At 43.1% G+C, this 19,480-nt stretch overlaps 1 protein-coding gene across 9 annotated transcripts in view; it reads left to right on the top strand.

Annotated features, from left to right (window-relative positions):
* FBXO16 (F-box protein 16) overlaps positions 1–19,480 on the top strand; it is a 55,868-nt gene that overhangs the window by 32,585 nt on the left and 3,803 nt on the right. For 4 of the 9 annotated variants that reach the window (XM_084997801.1, XM_084997797.1, XM_084997795.1 and 1 more), the window contains 2 exons: positions 5,744–5,846; positions 19,415–19,440. In XM_084997801.1, the coding sequence (XP_084853927.1) occupies positions 5,744–5,846; positions 19,415–19,440 (129 nt within the window). Of the gene's footprint in view, positions 1–5,743; positions 5,894–6,035; positions 7,436–19,414; positions 19,441–19,480 lie in introns of those variants that run through there. The other 5 variants (XM_084997799.1, XM_084997798.1, XM_084997794.1 and 2 more) reach the window with 2 other exon arrangements.

Raw genomic sequence — 19,480 nt, 5'->3', positions numbered from 1 at the left:
GCCGTAGGTTGTGGTGTTGGTTGAAGATGCGGCTTGGATCCCACATTGCTGTGGCTGTGGCATAGGCCAGAGGCTACAGCTCCGATTAGACCCCCAGCCTGGGACCCTCCATATGCCGCGGATGCTGCCCTAAAAAGATAAAAGACAAAAAAAAAAAAAAGAGTTAATGCTATATAAAAGTATACAAAAAGTGTACAAAAGGTATACTCAGAGAAGCACATCATGCACCCCTCTCATCTCCTCCACACCATCCTATACTGTCATCTTTTCCACCTCATTCCCACTTATAAATATCATTAGTTTCTGGTTTATCCTTCCAATGTTAGTTTTTGCCTGAAGTTACAAAAGATACCATTTTCCAACTCTCTGATTGAAAAAAAAAACTTTAAAGTTTGAAATATATTCTATTGGTGAGGCTGTGGGCAAACAGGCACCCTTGTACATTGCTGGTGGGAATATAAATTGGCACAAAATTTATAGAGAAAAATTTTAGAATATCCAGCAATGATTGTATATTTTTAGGTTTTGACCTAGAATCCCATTTCTAGGAATCAACCTTGAAAACACCAAAAGTACATCAGTGCAAGCATATTTATTGCAGCATTGTTTATGATTTTGAAATACTGGAAATAGCTTAAATGCTTATAAATAGGAGAGTGTTGAATAAGCTATGCATGGTCCATTCACACAATGGAGTACTAGGCAACTGTAAAAATGAATGAGGAACATCTCTCTGAACTGGTAAGGAGTGATTTCCAGGGTACATCATTAAGTGAGAAAAGCAAATTGCCAAAGAGCGTCTACAGAATCCTTCCCATAGTATAGAAAGGAAAAAAAAAGTAAGAAAATATACATCTGTATCTGTATATATGTATGTATCTGTTCATTTGTTAACACACACACATAAGATAAACAGAAATTAAGGAAACAAGAAATATTTGAGAATAATAATATTATTAATTTATTAAACCAAGAATAATAATAAATAATATTAAACCTAAGTCAGGTGATCACTGTGAGGATTAATATATGTAACATGCTTATAATAGTGCTTGACATGTAGTAAGTAATTACTTTTTCGTAGGATGGTTTCTAAAATTATATTATTTGGCTAAAAAAAGGAAAGGGAAAGGGTAACCCCAGAAGGCTTGATGACTTGGGGACACTCAGATTACATTTGATTTTTCTGGGCCATTGGGGTCCCTTTAGAAGATGAGATGAGAGTGGTATCCCTAATTAAACAAGAATTGAGCTATTTGAAGGCACAGACTATCCCTTACTCATCTTTAAAAGTTTTTGGCCACTTCCACGGTTTGCAAAAGTTCCCAGACCAGAGACTGAACCCAAGCCACAGCAGTGACAGTGCCAAGTCCTTAACTGCTAGGCCACCAGGGAACTCTATTTAAATTTATATCACCACTGATTGTCACTGCAATACTCATTAAATGTTCAGTTGTGAAATAATTGTAGCGTTTTGATTCATGAACTTCACATTCTTCTAGTTATATCAGAAAAAGTACAAATCATTTCCTGATAATTTAGAATGCGCTGAGGGAAAAAGGTAAGGCACAAAACAGAGTTTGAAAGAAATACTACCATTTACATTTAAATGGGTGGAGGAGAAAGATATGTATATACACATACATATTTTTATATACATAAAATATCTCTAGAATATACACAAGAAACTGATACTACTGTTTTCCTTCAAGGAGAACTATACGTTAAAGGCAAGGATGGATAAGCAAATTTCACTGTATATCCTTCTGAACTCTAGAATTTTGAACCATTGTGAATGTATAGACTATATTGATTAACATATCCCTGGAGACAGTATTTAAGTTTGTGGCCCTCAGTATTGATTAGGTTGGTAAGTTAAAGAGAGGCAAGTTTAGATACCCAGGTACATTAGCATGAGAAAAACTGATAATCTCCTGAATTTTCTGTGAGATTCAAACATTATTTGTAAGGCAATAATTGCATTAAATATTAGTGTACTGAACACTAATTAAAAGACAGAGATTATCAGAATAGGTAAAAAGGCAAGAACCAACTATATGCTTTTTTTTTTTAGAAGAGATACACCTTAAACATTAAGACACAATTAAGTTTAAAATGAAATGATAGAAAAATATGTACCATGCAAAGAGGAAGCATAAGAAGGCTAGAATGACCATTAATATCAGATAAAATAGACATTAAAACAGTATTACCAGACATAAAAAGGGGCATTTTATGATACAGAGATCATCTCAACAGAAAGATATAATTGTTGCAAATGCATATGTACCTAAGTCTGAAAGTACATAAGACAAAATTTGGAAGATTTAAAAAGATAAATAGGATCTGGCGTTGCCGTGAACTGTGGTGTAGGTTGAAGAGGTGGCTTGGATCCCGCGTTGCTGTGGCTATGGCGTAGGCTTGGCAGCTATAGCTCCGATTAGACCCCTAGCCTGGGAACCTCCATATGCTGCGGGAGCAGCCCTAGAAAAGGCAAAAAGACAAAAAAGACAAAAAAAAAAAAGATAAATAGACAATTCCACAAACACATCAAACTCATTTTTTTCAAGTGCATGTGCTGTGTTCACCAAAATAGACCAGATGCTTAGACTCTTCAAAGAGTCAGTGTCATGGGGGTGGGGGATAAAAGAGGTGGGGGAAATGTTCTAGATGTAAGACACAAATCAAATGCAGTTGGACTCTACGTGGGATTTGGTTTAAAAAAAAAGAAAGAAAGAGTATTATAATGAGTATTCGTGGGACAATTGCATAAATTTGATATGGACCAGATATTAAAATGATATTAAAGAACTACTGTTGGCATTCCTGCTGTGGTCAATGGGATCTGCAGTGTCTCTGCAGCACCAAGATGCAGGTTCGATCCCTAGCCCAAAGCAGTTGGTTAAAGATCCAGTGTTGCCGCAGCGTGGCATAGATCTCAGCTGTGGCTCACATTTGATCCCTGGGCAGGGAACTTCCATATGCTGTGGGTGTGGCTGAAAAAAAAAAAGATAGATTCTGTCTAAAAAACAATCAGATATCAAGTTAGGAGTTCCCTGGTGGTGCAGTGGGTTAAGTATCTGGCGTTGTCACTGCTGTGGCTCAGGTTGTTGCTGTGGCTCAGGTTCAGTCCCCAGTCCAGGAACTTGTGCTTGCACGTACGTGCAGCCAAAACAAACAAACAAACAAACAAATATATATATATCAAGTCAGTTTTCAGTTTTCCTTGAATGTCTTATAAGTGTTTGATGTTTTTAAACATCTGGTTTGTTTAATCAGGTTGCAGATAAGCTCCACATATTGCACTTGATCCATGCATAACTTAAGGGGTCTGTCTTTCCTTCCTTCCTTCCTTCCTTCCTTCCTTCCTTCCTTCCTTCCTTCCTTCTTTCTTTCTTTCTTTTGGCTTTTTTAGGGCTGCACTTCCGGCATATGGAGGTTCCCAGGCTAGGGGTCTAATTGGAGCTATGGCTGCTAGCCTATACCACAGTCACAGCAACTTGGGATCTGAGCTGCATCTGCAACCTACACCACAGCTCACGACAACACCAGATCCTTAACCCACTGAGGGAGGCCAGGGATGGAAGCTTAAACCTCATGGTTCCTACTTGGATTCGTTTCTGCTTCACCATGACAGGAACTCCTCTTTTTTTTTTTTTTTTTTTTTATGTATAGGTTTCCTCTCTGTCGTTTTCTCTCTGTCCACCACCCCCCAACCTTTCAATTTGCTTATTATAGAAATCTGGGCATTTATTCTGTCAAGCTTCTCATCTTGTAGATTTTGGTTATTGCACTCCCAACATGCAGCTGAGCACATTCTTGTGTCTCTTGTATGAGGTCGCACTGGTCATCAGATCTGGAGACCTGAATATATAATGATCAGGTACGTCCATCATGAGGTACATCATTTCTGCTTGTCCCATTTTTTGTGATGTTAGTGGTCTCCATTCATTATTTTAGGCAAACTTTTTCTGGAAAGGGCTAGGCAGCAACTACACTATGCTTTGCAGGACATATCATTACTCTGCCATTGCAGCCTGAAAATTGCTGCCGACCGTATGAAAAAAGTAAGCAGATGGTGTTCCAATAAAACTTTATTTACGGGAGTTTCTGTTGTGGCTCAGCAGGTTAAGAACCTGACTAGTATCCATGAACATGCAGGTTTGATCCCTGGCCCCACTCAGTGGGTTATGGATCAGCATTGCCATGGGCTGCAGTATATGCTGCAGACCCAGCTCAGATCCTGAGTTGCTATGGCTGTGGCGTAGGCCAGCCAGCAACTGCAGTTCACATTTGACCCCTAGCCTGGGAACTTCTATATGCCGCAGGTGTGGCCCTAAAAAGAAAAAAAAAAAAAAAAAAAAACTGGCCTTGAGGCTGAGGTTTATTCTATTATATACAATAGTTTTGGAAAATAAATATTAAAATTAATACAAACAATAGGATTACTGAAAACAGTTTAGGATTTCTGTACCTGTTTTAGTCCTCAGGATATATTCTACTATGAATATTCAGATAAATTACTGCATTAAAGTTCCATGAAGTAATTCCTCTATGTGGAATAATGCCTCCAGCTGGACAGACAAGATCATTGTTTTGTGTTTTTTTTAAGATTTTGGGGGAGTTCCCGTCGTGGCGCAGTGGTTAACGAATCCGACTAGGAACCATGAGGTCGCGGGTTCGGTCCCTGCCCTTGCTCAGTGGGTTAATGATCCGGCGTTGCCGTGAGCTGTGGTGTAGGTCGCAGACGCGGCTCGGATCCCGCGTTGCTGTGGCTCTGGCGTAGACCGGTGGCTACAGCTCCGATTCAACCCCTAGCCTGGGAACCTCCATATGCCTTGGGAGCGGCCCAAGAAATAGCAACAACAACAACAACAGACAAAAAGACAAAAAAAAAAAAGATTTTGGGAATTTTCTTCCTTCATTTTATTTTATAATTTTGAGAAAAACTAAGATGGCTCCAGAGTCAAATAAATATACAAACCAAGATGTATTTAGGGAAGTCTAGCTTCTGTTTTTACCCTTCCATACTGTTCCTTGTTCCTGACTGGATCACACAGGAATCCTACTGAGAAGTAACTATTTTTCAAAATGTGGTACAGTTCTTCCATTTAAAAAAATATGTAAACAGGAGTTCCCGTCTTGGCGCAGTGGAAACTAATCCGACTAGGAACTGTGAGATTACGGGTTTGATCTCTGCCCTCTCTCAGTGGGTTAAGGATCCGGCGTTGCCATGAGCTGTAGTGTAGGCTGAAGACTCAGCTTGGATCTGGCGTTGCTGTGGCTCTGGCGTAGGCCGGTGGTTACAGCTCTGATTAGACCCCTAGCCTGGGAATATCCATATGCTCCGGGTATGGCTCTAAAAAGACAAAAGACAAAAAAAAAAAAAAAAAAAAAAAAAGTGAACACACACAGCCCTTTCTGAAAGAAATGGTAGCACACAATTCATACCACTTTATCCCCCTTTCTTTTTTCATGTACCAGTATATATCCTGGAAATCACTCCACAGTTACATAAAGAAATATTCTGCCTTCCTTTTCACACATCATAGTCCTCCATTATGTGGATGTGTCAGAGTTTATTCAACTTGTTCTCACTGATAGACATTTGGCTTATTTCCAATTGAATGAAGGCAATCCTTTAAGCCATAGGAACAACAAAAGCAAATGGACAAATAGCGATGCCAACCCCCAAAGCTTTAAAGTGATATTTGTAATGTGTCCAATGCTTTCCAATTTACAGAAGAAGGAAAAGATCTGAAAAAAACCCAGACTTCAACCGACAGTCACATGACAAGAAAAATAAATTGCAGGACAGAGCTAAACTGAGAAAAGCACAGTCATTGGTAAGTAAGCCTTCCAAAAGATTCCCACCATAATGTTAATGAAAATTGCTGCATCTCTAATCCTGTTTTCAAAATAATTTATTTTAATGAAAATCCTCAAGTGGTGGGGTTTTTTGTTTTTTGTTTTGTTTTGCTTTTTAGGGCCACAGGTGTGGCATATGGAAGTTCCCAGGCTAGGGGTGGAATCAGAGCTGCAGTTGCCAACCCAGGCCACAGCTCACAGCAACACCAGATCCTTAACCCACTGAGCGAGGCCAGGGATCAAACCCGAATCCTCATGGATACTAGTCAGGTTCTTAACCCACTGAACCACAAGGGGAACTCTCAAGTGGTAGTTTAAATCCTGGTCTCTGACAGTGACTGACAAGCTGTCACCTTGAAGATGCCCTTTACTTAATCTCTCTGAACCTCTATTTTCTCACCTGTTTAAAACAAAAAAAAGAAAAAGCATGGATGAACTGGTGTGTATAGATCTGCTTTGAAAACTATACAGGTGTTCCCTGATGGCTCAGCAGGATAAGGATCTGGCATTGTCCCTGCTGTGGCTCAAGTTACTGCTGTGCCTCTGGTTCAATCCCTGGCCCTGAAACTTCCACAGCCCAGGCATGGCCAAAAAAAGAAAAGCTATACAATATATATGGTCTTAAGGGTGCATTGCTATCATTAGTTCTTTCTTCTCCTGTGAGTTCTTTGGGGTGGGGGGAGGGGAGCCTATAGAAATTTTGCTGTAGAAATTACTTATCTATAGAGTGAAGGTTCTATTCACCTTAGAAAAAGGTGTGCTGTTCATAGCTTTCCTGCTACCAGTGGAACATGATTATAAAAGTACCTTTCAAATAACTTCAGAAAAAATAAAAACTTTTCTTGACCTAATTAAAAAATAACTAATTGACTACCTAATAAAGTCAGTGACTGTGACTAGGGAGCATTATTATTTCATAGCAGAATTTCCCAAATTGTGGTTCTGTACCCCCAGTGGATCCCTTGCAGCACGTATGAGAGTCTTTGGGGCAAAGTAGAAGGGAATAAGGATGGAATAAAAAGCTCATATTAGTAGTAAAGATTTAGAAAAAGGCTGAGGATACACACTCAAGCAAAATAAATGGGTGTCAGTTGAGAGAAGAATAAGTGTGTATTCATGCATAAATCACTTTTATAGCTCTCCTTTAAAGCCCAATTACTTTCTGTTTAAATGCATTTTCAAGTGTTATGTTCCAAACGAGAGAGAGAAAGATGAGTTTTCAAAAATGGGGTAGTCTGTACGCTGAGGAGCTAGTTTTGTTAGACTGGATGAGGCTTCTCACAGACCTATGTACAGATGCCCAAGGGAAAGGGGAAGCTTAAAACAGAGCTGTAAAATTGTCAGTGAAAATCATTAATTGAGAAAGAATTAACTTTGTGAGGCTTATCACCCGTACCATTCAAGCTTGCTCCTGCCCGGTTCCCCAGCCCATCCTAGGCCAGGAGTAGATGAGAAATTTGGGGAAGAGCAGGGAATCTGAAGGAAGATAAAGGTTGATGGTGACATATGCTTACAAGTTATCAACACAAGTGAACATTTCTCCTGCTTAAAACAAAACAAAACAAAATCGAAAGCTAAACAGAAGCCTTTCTTCTGGGTTTTTGACATTCACCATCCGTCACACAGGAGCAGAGCTTGCTTAAGTTAAAATAGTAAGTATAAATTTAAAACTTTAAAAGTGTTAATAAAAGCTGAAAGGGAAACCAGGGCAAATTAAATGATGGAGAGCCATTAAGGTATTAATAAGCAAAGTATGGGATTGTATCGATCTACTTGTATTATTTATGTAAATAAGGTAATTATAATCAAGGCACATGAGCCATAATTAAACCCTCCAAAAGAGAGCCGGGATCTTTGACTCTGTAATGGTGTCCATGATAAGCCTGGTTGTTCCGGCCACAGGCTGCAGAGGGCGAGGGCCCCCTCTCTACTCGGCAGTTGGCCCCACCATACACCACATCCCTTGGAGGAAAAGAGCAACCTCCTACATGAGGCAAGGTGATTGTGAAAATGAAGAAATGCTGGCCGGGAGGCCTGAGAGAACAGGAAATAAGTATTGAGGAAATTCAATTAGGGGACACAGGAGAGTAGGGAGTAAGTTAAGCCCTGACAGAAGCTCCCGTTGTGGCTCAGTGGGTTAAGAACCCAACTAGTATCCATGAAGATGCGGGTTTGATCCCTGGCCTCGCTCAGTGGGTTAAGGATCTGGTGTTGCCACAAGCTGCAGCTTAGGTGGGAGATGTGGCTCAGATCTGGTGGTGTAGCTCTGGTGTAGGCCTGAAGCTGCAGCTCTGATTCAGCCCCTACCCTGGGAACTTCCATATGCCACGGATGCAACCCAATAAATAAATAAATGAAACCCTGACAACTGCATCTGTAGAGAGAGTGTGGTAGATACAGCCTAGGTGTGATTGCAGGAGAGAAAATCATGTATTCATTTGATAGATAGTTGTTGCATCATTGAGACAGGTGTATCTGGAAAGCTTCAGAACTAGAGAAACAGGTGAGCAGGCAAAACTTAGCAAACACCTTATCAAGCAAGAATGAGAAGGACAGATCACCCAAGCCTGAGACCTTGAGTATTCTTGAATATCACTGAGCAGAAAAGGGGCATGTGATACCTGGAGAAGTTACAGCTTTGTGAAGTGGAAGGGTTGGAAGAGGAAAAGTCATGGACATAAAAGTACAAAAAAAGAGTTCCCATTGTGGCTTAGCAGGTTAAGAACCTGATTAGTCTCCATGAGGATACGGGTTCGATCCCTGGCCTCACTCAGTGGGTTAAGGATCCGGCATTGCTGCAAGCTGTGGTGTAGGTGGAAGATATGGCATTAACTGTGGTATAGGCCAGCAGATGCAGCTCCAATTTGACCCCTAGCCTGGGAACTTCTATATGCTATGGGGACAGCCCTGAAAAGACAAATTAAAATTTTTTTCAAGTACAAAGAATATTTTTTAGGCCATCTCCCCCAGGAGTGGCTGTCAGGCCACTGAGATATTTTTATTTTTTGCCTGTCATTGCTTAGAACCTTCAAATATGAGAGTTCTCTCCCCAAACAGAAACATTCTCAGGGAAACAGTTTCAAACCCAAGTATATTGCTGTGAGTTGGTGAGGTATTATGTTATTATTAGGTTACAGTTTATGAAGCCTGCCCCTCACAAGGGTCCCTAGTTTTCTCTTATACTGTTTTGGGGGGCTGCACCCACAGCATACAGGGATTGAACTTGAGCCACAGCAGTGACCATGCCAGGCCCTTAACCCACTAAGCCACCAGGGAACTCCTCCTCTTACACTTTTAATTCTAGCACTGCCTCATCATAGCTGCTTCAGCTGAACCACTTTTTGGTGTGAATCATTAATGGAAGATCGGAATAAAGCCTAAATGCTTTGCAATTTTGAAGGTGGTTTATTAAAAATCACAAGACTATCAAGAAATGCCCATTACCATGAGTTATTATAATAAAATCCCATACAGAATAGAGCAATCAAAAAATAGAATCATGTTATTGCAGGAACGGGGACCCCTTCCAGGGCCCGAGAGTGGAGTCTTGTCTAACACTGGGAAATGAATTGTCTGGAGTTCCCTGGTGGCCTACCAGTTAAGGACTAGGCATTGACACTATTGTGGTTTGGGTTACTGCTGTTGCTTAAGTTCAGTCCTGGCCTGGGCATTTCTGGAAAAAAAATGAATTGTCTGAGGAAAAACATGTGCTGACAAAGCAAAACACTTTATTGGGAAGGGGCTCCCAGGCAGAGGGCAGCAAGGTGAGGAAACCCAGGAGAACTGCTCTACCATGAAGTTCGCAGCCTTGCGTTTTATGAGAATGGAGTTAGTTTCTGGATTGTCTCTGGCCAGTTTTCTTGCTCAGCCCATATTTGGTCTGGCTCTGGGTCCTTCCTGGTGGCTCACGCATCTCTCAGCCAAGATGGATTCCAGCGCCAAGGATCCTGGGAGGTTGGTCGTCTCTTCCTTCCTATTGGTCCCTCCTGAATTCTCCTAGTTAGTTTATGAGGCAGCACCGTGCACCTTATTGGGGCCTCCCATTGAGACAACTCATGCAAGCAGTTATCCTGCCTGGCCAAGGTGGGTAGTTTCTGTCAGCAGTCCTCTAACAATCTCAGTATGGTCACGTTCCATCTTATACTTCAGGCATTTCCCATCACGTGTAGAGGTGAAAACAAATTTTTATAATTTTTTTTTTTTGTCTTTTTTTGCTATTTCTTGGGCTGCTCCCGCGGCATATGGAGGTTCCCAGGCTAGGGGTTGAATCGGAGCTGTAGCCACCGGCCTACACCAGAGCCACAGCAACGCGGGATCCGAGCCGCGTCTGCAACCTACACCACAGCTCACGGCAACGCTGGATCGTTAACCCACTGAGCAAGGCCAGGGACCGAAGCCGCAACCTCATGGTTCCTAGTCGGATTCGTTAACCACTGCGCCACGACGGGAACTCCTGAAAACAAATTTTTAAGTCTTAACAGGTGGCCCCACAGTTCCTCTTTGGGGAGGGGATGGAGGGATCTGTCTTTCTCTGGGGGGAAGCCGCTGAGGAGCATATAGGGAGCAGTGACATCCAGAGGGCTTCCATGCTACAGGCACCTGGATTGCAGAGGGCAAACCTGCCTGGCTGGAGATTAGAGGAAGTTTGTTGTTTCTGCTCCTGCAAGGGGAGAGGAGGGAGAGGAGGGGAAGAAATTGCTAAGAGGTGGAGAGACATGCTAGCAGGATGGAGAGAAGTTGAGACAGGGCAGGGGAGATGAGCCAGATCAGCGATAGATTAGGGTAACCCATCCATTTGCATCTAATTGATTCACCCTTACTGGGCTATAAACCCCGCCTTCCATCTCTCTCAAAAATTCGACTCACTTTACCCATGGAAGCAGCATCTCAGAAGTCTAGAAACCAAGAAAGCCCCTCAGGGAGTTCCTATTGTGGCTCAGCAAGTTAAGAACCTGACATGGTATCCATGAAGATGCGGGTTTGATCCCTGGCCTCTCTCACAGTGGGTGAAGGATCTGGCATTGCAAGGTGAGTTGTAGGTCACAAATGTGATTTGGATCTGGTGTTGCTGTTGGCTGTGGCTGTAGCGTAGACCCCTAACCCAGGAACTTCCATATGCTGAGGGTGTTGCGAAGGAAGGAAGGAAGCCCCTCGGGACCAGTTAAAAAACCAAGGGGGGGTGGGCTTCAGACTTGCCAGGCCCTGAAATTGGGACCTCAGCTGACTTATTATTTCTCTCGTCTTTTTTTCCTTTTTCCTATCATGTTAAGTATAAAAACAAACACATTTCCTCTCACACTGAGCTTTTTCTTGGAGGTTAGAAGTCCTCACTTTCTAGGTTCTGATTTGATGGAAGATTTCGAAAAACTTGCCGTTCACAGTATTCAGCTATAACAAGTAACAAAAGCCTCTAACTGCCTGCTTACTCTAATTGCTTTAGATAAGATCTTATCTTTTTCTACGCTCTGCTAATTCCAGCCTCTGCTGTTACCTTCTGGACCTCTTTCCAGGATAACTTGATTCTTAATGTCCTGATTTTGTTTTTAATGCTTCTTTAAGCTTTCTCACCCACCCCCTGCCTGGGTCAAAAGAGTAGGAAAAAGGAATATTCTCTAAAGTGATTGCTGGTTCATGACATGGAAAGAATGGTAGTAAAAGAATCAGGAGACCCTTGTTTTAGCCTCAGCTCTGCTATTAACTAGAAGTCACCCTATTTGAGTTTTCATTTCTCCATTTATTAAATAAACATAAATATAAAATGACATCTTTGGAGTTCCTGTCGTGGTGCAGCGGAAACAAATCTGACTAGGAACCATGAGGTTGCAGGTTCGACCCTGGCCTCACTCAGTGGGTTGAGGATCCTGCATTGCTGTGGTGTATGTTGCAGATGCGGCTCGGATCTGACATTGTTGTGGCTGTGGTGTAGGCGTGCAGCTACAGATCCTAGCCTGGGAACCCTCATATGCTGCAGGTGCGGCCCTAAAAAGACCAAAAAAAAAAAAAAAAATAGAGAGAGAGAGACACCTTTCAAGTCCATTCCAGGCTAAATCTAGATCTGCAGACTACATTTACTCTCTGTTGTCTCCTAATACCTGAGGGACACAGCTGTGACTAAAGTGATTTTATATAGACTGCCAAAAAAGAATCCAGTATAATCATGAATCCTAATTATAAACCATTAAAAACTGGTTCCTGTCTCCCAACTTTTTCTTTGAACTTTAGAACACATGATTAATTAAAACAGAAGAATTTGCAAAGCAAAGTTTTTGCAGAAGCTTCAATAGACTTTTTTCAAATTCTGATGACTGCCCAACCCCGCGTTGGTTTAATAATGTCTGTTTGGATGTGCAGAACTAAAAATATATAAAGGAGAGACTTTTAATTATTTAGTTCAATCAGTGAAATTCCTGAGAAATTTATTTGGAAGTAACAATAAGAAAGAATATGGGTTTTACAATCTGAGACACCTGGGCTCTTTTACTAAACAGTGCAACTTTGAATAAGTTACTTAACCTCTCTGAGCCTCAGTTTCTTCATCTATAAAATGGGAATAATGATACCTCCCTTGTAGGACTGCTGTGAGGACTAAATGCCAGATGTATATTAAGTATTTAATACATGTTTAGGTTCTCTACCATTAAATATCATCTTTCATTTTGCTGACAAAGAGCACAGGCGTGGAACAGTCTAGGTTCAATGTCTGATCCCACAGTTTTAGCAGCTCAGGGAGTTGAGCCAAATTACTAACATTTTGGAGCCTCTGTTTCCTCATCTGTAAAATAGAGTTGGTACCAACAGTGCCCAGCTCAAGTAAGCATTCAGTAACCAGTAGCTAACAGTGGTAACAACAGCATGGCAATCACCAAATCACGCCACATCACCGCAGAGATGGCAGGAAGCTATAAGCTAGCACTAAGGGTGAGCAGCTGCTGAGATACTGACCAGGGGTCAGCCAGGTGGTCAGGAGGAGGCTCCAACCTGTGGAATAATCTTCTCTTTCTCACTTTTGCCTTACTTTCCCCACTTTCTTTGCCTTTCTCCTTTGCCTCTCAGTGTCCACTGTGTAAAAATGGTTGCATCCAGAGCTGTATGAAATGTAAGCCCTAGATTTTCTCTTCCTGCATGGCCTCCGTAATATCTTATGCCTGCTTGTTACTCCCCATTGGTGTTGGGCTTTTTATTCCACACTCCCAGATGGAATAGTGTGTGTTGAACTCAGTGCCATGAATTCTGTGCTATATGCCTTTGGCTGCCTACTAACTACAGTATTGGCTCTTGTTAATTTCTGATACCTAGAGAAGAAAAGGCCTAATTGCTACGAATCCTGGGGGCAAAATTAACTCTCAGAAAGGACCACTTCTTAGAGTCTTTGTGTTTCTCCTTTGGCTCTAAGGGTGCGCAGATTACTTGTTCTGTCTTGTGGCCTCTTTTATCGTGCTTCGCATAACAAATTACTCTGACATCTCCAACAGGATGATTCTCCCTGATTCTCTTTCACTGATTATTTAGACTGGGGCCAAATGGCTAGTTGTTTTTAGTTAAAAGTTAAACACAGAAGTTCCCTCTGTGGTGCAGTGGGTTAAAAATCTGACCTTGGGAGTTCCCGCGTGGTACAATGAGATCAGCAGCAGCTGGGAGCTCTGGGATGCAGGTTTGATTCCCAGCCCACAACAGTGGGCTAAGGATCTGGTATTGCTGTAACTGTGGCTTAGGTCTCAACTACAGCTCAGATCTGATCCCTGGCCTGGGAACCCCTTATGTCTCGGGACAGCCAAAAAAAAAACCAAAAAAATCTTTGGTGGCTCTGGTCACTGTGGAGGCATGGGTTCTATCCCCAGCCCAATGCAATGAGTTGAAGGATCCAGGGTTGTCTCAGCTATGGCATAGGTTGCAGCTACAGCTCAGATTCAGCCCCTGGCACGGGAACTTCCATATGCTGTGGGTGCAGCCATTAGAAAAACAAGCAAACAGCGAGTTCCCATGGTGGCTTAGTAGTTAATGAATCCGGCTAGGAACCATGAGGTCACGGGTTCGATCCCTGACCTCGATCAGTGGGTGAAGGATCTGGTGTTGCCGTGATCTGTGGTGTAGCTCCCAGATGCAGCTTGGATCTGGCGTTTCTATGACTGTGGCATAGGCCAGTGGCTACAGCTCCGATTAGACCCCTAGCCTGGGAACCTCCATATGCCGAGGGTGCGACCCTAGAAAAGACAAAAAGACAAAAAAAAAAAAAAAACCCGCAAAAGTTAAACACAAAATATTTGACACCATGGGCTTCTCTTGAGTATCTATCAGAAAAGATGAACTGTGTTTATGAGTTATATGATATGATTAGTTATGACAGGTATTTTAATTACTGTTATTACTGGAATTTAAAGCATGTATATAGTGGTTCCCATTGTGGCTCAGCTGTTGAAGAATCTGACAAGTATCCATGAGGATGAGGGGTTCAATCCCTGGCCTTGCTCAGTGGGTTAAGGATCTCGCATTGCCGCAAGCTGCAGCATAGGTCACAAATGCTGCTCAGATCCCACGTTGCTGTGGGTGTGGGGTAGGCCAGCAGCTGCAGCTCCAATTGGACCCTTAGCCTGGGAACTGCCATATGCTGCTGGCGAGGCCCTAAAAAGCAAAACAAAACAAAACAAAACAAAGCAAAAAAACACCCAAAAAGCAAAAACAAATTATATATGTAGCACATACATAGATGCACATGTATAATTTTTTGTAATGCAGTATCTTACTATAAACTACACTAGAGGCCAATTTTTAAAAAGGGGGAGGTGGGTGGGGTTGCCTACAACCCCATATCACAGGCTTAGGAGGCTTAAATGTAGTAACAAATCTATAACTCTTAGCATAATGCCCAACAGGCATGAGGTAGAAGATAGATGGGTCCCAGTCTGAGCAGCTGCAACGGGTTAACAAGCAAGATAATTGGACAGAGACAACCTGGAAAACTGCCCCCATATAAGCAACCCCAGCTGCCCCTATTGTATGCAACCCACTCCAAGTTCACCCATTTTCTCTTTCACACATACTTTGCTTCTGTTTTACAATCTTGGTCTCTGCTGAATTCTGTCTTCAAAGAAGGCAAAGACCAAGGTCTTTCTTCCACCTGTTCTACTGCCAGAATCAGTCAGATTTTCACAATTATTGTTGTTGTTGGTGTTTCTGGAAGTGATTGGTACACTGCAGGGCACATTGCACATTGCTGTTGTTCTATGTATCTGTTCTCCAAATCCATAATATTCCTTTACCTGATTAATTCTCTTAAGTGATCCATGGGTTTACCCAGTGATGTTGTTTGTATCACTGATCACTTACAAATGTCTGCAAATAACATAAATGGAGAACAAAAAGAAATTCAAATGGGGAGTGACAGGCATAGGCACATAGTATACAGGCTGGTTGTCACAATTTTTCCCTGTACCAACCCTTCTTAGGCCTTAGCCTCCTGAGGGTTCCCCTGTTTTGGGGGCTACCCAGCCTGCCTCAGTACCCTCTCACCTTTCTCATTACCTTCTGTGTGCCCAAAGAAATGACATCCAACCTGGGAGTTTCCATTGTGGTTCAGTGGTAATGAACCTGACTAGTGGTTCGCAGGTTCAATCCCTGGCCTCACTCAATGGGTTAAGATTCCAGCGTTGCCATGAGCTGTGGTGTAGGTTGCTGATGTGGCTTAGATCCTGTGTGGCTGTGGCTGTAGTGTAGGCTGGCAGCTGCAGCTCTGATTCAACCCCAGGTTGGGAATGTCCATATGCTGTACATGTGGTCCTAAAAAATAAAACAAAATAAAATGACGAATTTTCTGTTTCTGTGTCAAAGTTCCACTGAAAGGTGGTTTCAGCCATTGCTCTGAAATGAGAAAGAAGGAGGAATCATTTTTTTTCACTGTCTCTTTTTATATCTTCCCAATTCTGAACTATGTGAAAGAGTAACCTATTTAAAAATAAACAATTATTTTAAAAGAGAGGGAAAAGAGAACAAAGTCAGAGGAGCTGTAGCAAAGAGCTCTTAAGGGAAGAATCCCATGTAAGGTAGAAATGTACTAAAATATGCCTTACCTGGTCTCAGAGTGCTCAGTGTTAAAAATAAACCACATGAAATAAGGGCTCAACCATCCTGCTAAGATAGTCCTTGTTGTTAAATCTCTGTGCTAAGTTTTTTCCTACTCCAAGCAATTCTCTGCAACACCAACTGTGTGTTCTACAATTTAACTCAGAGATGCCACAAGTTAAGGGATCTCTCCTGTGCTTCTGACCAACCAGCTAGAGATCAGAGGTTCCAACAACCCCCTCTCTGGGTTCAATGAATCTCACAGAACCAGAGAAACACCATTGTATTAAAGTATATGATAAAGGACCCAGATGAACCACCAGATGAAGACACATAGGGCAAGATCTGGGAGGGTCCCCAGCACAGGAGCTTTTGTCCCTCCTGTGGAATCAGGGCGTGTCACCTGAAAAACTGGGTTTGCCTCTGGGTGGTTGTCAAGCCAGAAGCCACAACCAAGCCGAAGAGCAGGAAAAAGATTTATTACTACTTGCAACAACTAAGGAGAACACTGAGGATCTTTCCTCAAGCAGTGTTTCCCTGCACAGCAAAATTGGGGAAGTTTGAAGCCATGTGCATATTCGCAAAGGGCTTATGCAAAGAGAATTCTGCAGTGAATTGGGGCAAAGGTCAACAGAGTCCAAGCTTTAGTTGATAAAGGTCATGAGGGTCAAAAAGGGCGACATCATCATTCCATCCTCCACCTGGGTGGGGTCCTTAATTTCTGCCAACTTAAAGATATCAGATTGTTATGTGTATCTATAAGAAGGAACTAGGATTCTGTTTTATCTCTGAACTATTGTGTTTTGTTTTGTTTTTGTCTTTTTTAGGGCCACATCTGCGGCATGTGGAAGTTCTCCGGCTAGGGGTCAAATGGGAGCTACAGCTGCTGGCCTACACCACAGTCACAGCATCGCCAGATCCAAGCCGCATCTGTGACCTACACCACAGCTTCTGGTAACGCTGGATCCTTAACCCACTGAGCAATGCCAGGGATTGAACCTGCATCCTCATGGATACTAGTCAGGTTCGTTACCACTGAGCCAGGATGGGAACTCCACGAACTGTTGTTTCCTGACTGCGTCTCCTTTGTTCCTGCATTTATTTTATTTTATTTTTTTGTTGTTGTTGTTGTTGTTGCTATTTCTTGGGCCGCTCCCGCGGCATATGGAGGTTCCCAGGCTAGGGGTTGAATCAGAGCTGTAGCCACCGGCCTACGCCAGAGCCACAGCAACTCGGGATCCGAGCCGAGTCTGCAACCTACACCACAGTTCACGGCAATGCCGGATGCCCAACCCACTGAGCAAGGGCAGGGACCGAACCTGCAACCTCATGGTTCCTAGTCGGATTCGTTAACCACTGCGCCACGATGGGAACTCCTGTTCCTGCATTTCTTTGTTCCTTAAGACCATTAATTACTGAGACCTGTTCAAGGGCAAGCATTGTGGCCGGGCTTAGATCACAAAATGACTTAGACCAAAGTGCACTCTCTTATATCAAGAAAGCCATGCCTGGAGTTCCCATTGTGGCTCAGTGGAAACAAATCTGACTAGCATCCTGAGGACACAGATTTGATACCTGGCCTTGCTCAGTGGGTTAAGGATCCGGCATTGCTGTGGGCTGTGATATAGGTTGCAGACATGGCCCAGATCATGTGTTGCTGTGGTTGTGGTGTAGGCAAGTAGCTACAGCTCCGATTCAGCCCCTGGCCTGGGAACTTTCATATGCTGCTGGTGTCGCCCTAAAAAGAAAAAAAAACAAGCAAAAAAAAACTCCAGTTATTTCAACCAGATCATTAGGTGCTCCGGACCAAGATCCAGGACTGTCAGGTGTGTACCCTTTTATACAGCTTCCCTATATTTTCCCCTTATACCTTTTCTTTTGGAATGATGGCCATTAAAGTCTTTAAACGAAGAGGGTCCGAACAGCTTGTTTTCAGCAAGGAATGGGGGACATAAGGAGATGACCTTCCAGAACCCCTCTAGAAGGGATGAGAAACCAACATTCTGGGTAGGTGGTGACGGTCACCGAGAGGAGGGGACGGGGTCGGGGGTGTGGGTAGGGGAGCCCCTGGGACCTGTCATGGTGGAAAAGGAGAGCTTAAGAGGGGCCTGCCTGGGCCTGTGAACCTCCCTGGGGGCCTTGGGAGAAAGGGCTCCTCAGACAGAGTTACTAACATGCTCTGTGCTGTAATAGGATTAAATCTGAAACTGTTACAGGGGTGTTACCAGCCCATTCTTGTATCATAAAAAGCTAGACTTTTCTTCATTCAAGGAGTATTACTTTATTTTCATTGTTCCTAAAATAGCACCCAAGAATACTTCTATTTGTTCTCTCACCTTATGCTAATCTTAGAAATATGCTGTAAACTGATCCTAAAACAACACTGAAAACTTCAAACATGGGAAGGTGGTTTACTCCCATTTCTTCCCCCTTTCTCTGTGATTCTAATGTCTGGGTGATTAACCCCAGTTTTGCCTACTTTTTCCCAGCAATCATGCAATCATGTGTGGATTGACTCCCGGCCAGACCATAGATTCATTGAGGTATAGTTTTCCAACCTTGTTCTCAGGGAGCTGACAGCCTCACCAGGAGACAAGTAATTTCATTCAGAAACAAGGACTAAGGCTCAGGAGCACATGTTCAGTGCTAAGTTAGGGGTCTCTGCAATAATGGCTCCAGGAGGAGATCCTCTTGTGGCTCAGCAGATTAAAAACCTGACTAGGATGCGTGAGGATGAGGGTTCAATCCCTGGCCTTGTTCAGTGGGTTAAGGATCTGGCTTTGCCATGAGCTATGGTGTAGGTGGCAGACGTGGTTGGGATGGAATTGCTGTGGCTGTGGCATAAGCCAACAGCTTTAGCTCTGATTCAGCCCCTAGCCTGGGAACTTCCATATGCTGCAGGAAAGGCCCTAAAACGAATAGACTAGACTAGACTAGAATCTTCAGGAATCCAGCTGAGGCAGAAATTTCTAAGGGCAGAGACCCTGGAGTTTCTTGGAGATGGTGTGCCTCCAAGGGCAGCTGGATTTAGAGAGGGAGGAAAGCTGGCCCATGATGCAGATGGAGGGTGTGGGTAAGACCAGCTAGTGTGGGGCATCTCTGTGGAGGAAGAATGACAGATGTCTCTGGGTGGCTGGAGACAGCAGTCACAGCTAAAGCAATTTCTGATTCAGTGAAAGCCTAAAGTAGGATTTTCCCCAGATTAACAAAAACCCCGTGCCTTGCACACATATCCATCAGAGCATAGCGGACTGTAATGGGTGATCTGATGGCTGGGACTTGCTAGCTGACTATGGAGTCATAGGAGGGGGGTCGTGTAGGGGCGGCTCAGTACCTGTGCATCTGCTACCTTGCGTCTATCACTCTGCACACAGTCGGAGCCAAGACACAGGTGAACATACACCTCTCCTGCTCCCTGTAAACTCGGCTCCTATTCTTTCTTTCCTTTGCTCTCTCCGTTCTTTCCTCTTCCTTTTCTGCCTACGGCCAGATGTCCAGGAGAAACCCTTTCTCACTGTGAGTTTTGTTTGGAATGTCGGCCTGTGACCTTTGCCTT

This window comes from Sus scrofa, chromosome 14, assembly GCF_054392235.1.
Source record: "Sus scrofa isolate SSC_HxYL_T2T_F1_AM1 chromosome 14, Sscrofa_HxYL_maternal_Yorkshire_Landrace_v2.0, whole genome shotgun sequence".
Classification (NCBI taxonomy): domain Eukaryota; kingdom Metazoa; phylum Chordata; class Mammalia; order Artiodactyla; family Suidae; genus Sus; species Sus scrofa.
The sequence above is the reverse complement of the archived record's forward strand: the minus strand, read 5'-3'. Positions and strand labels throughout refer to the sequence as shown.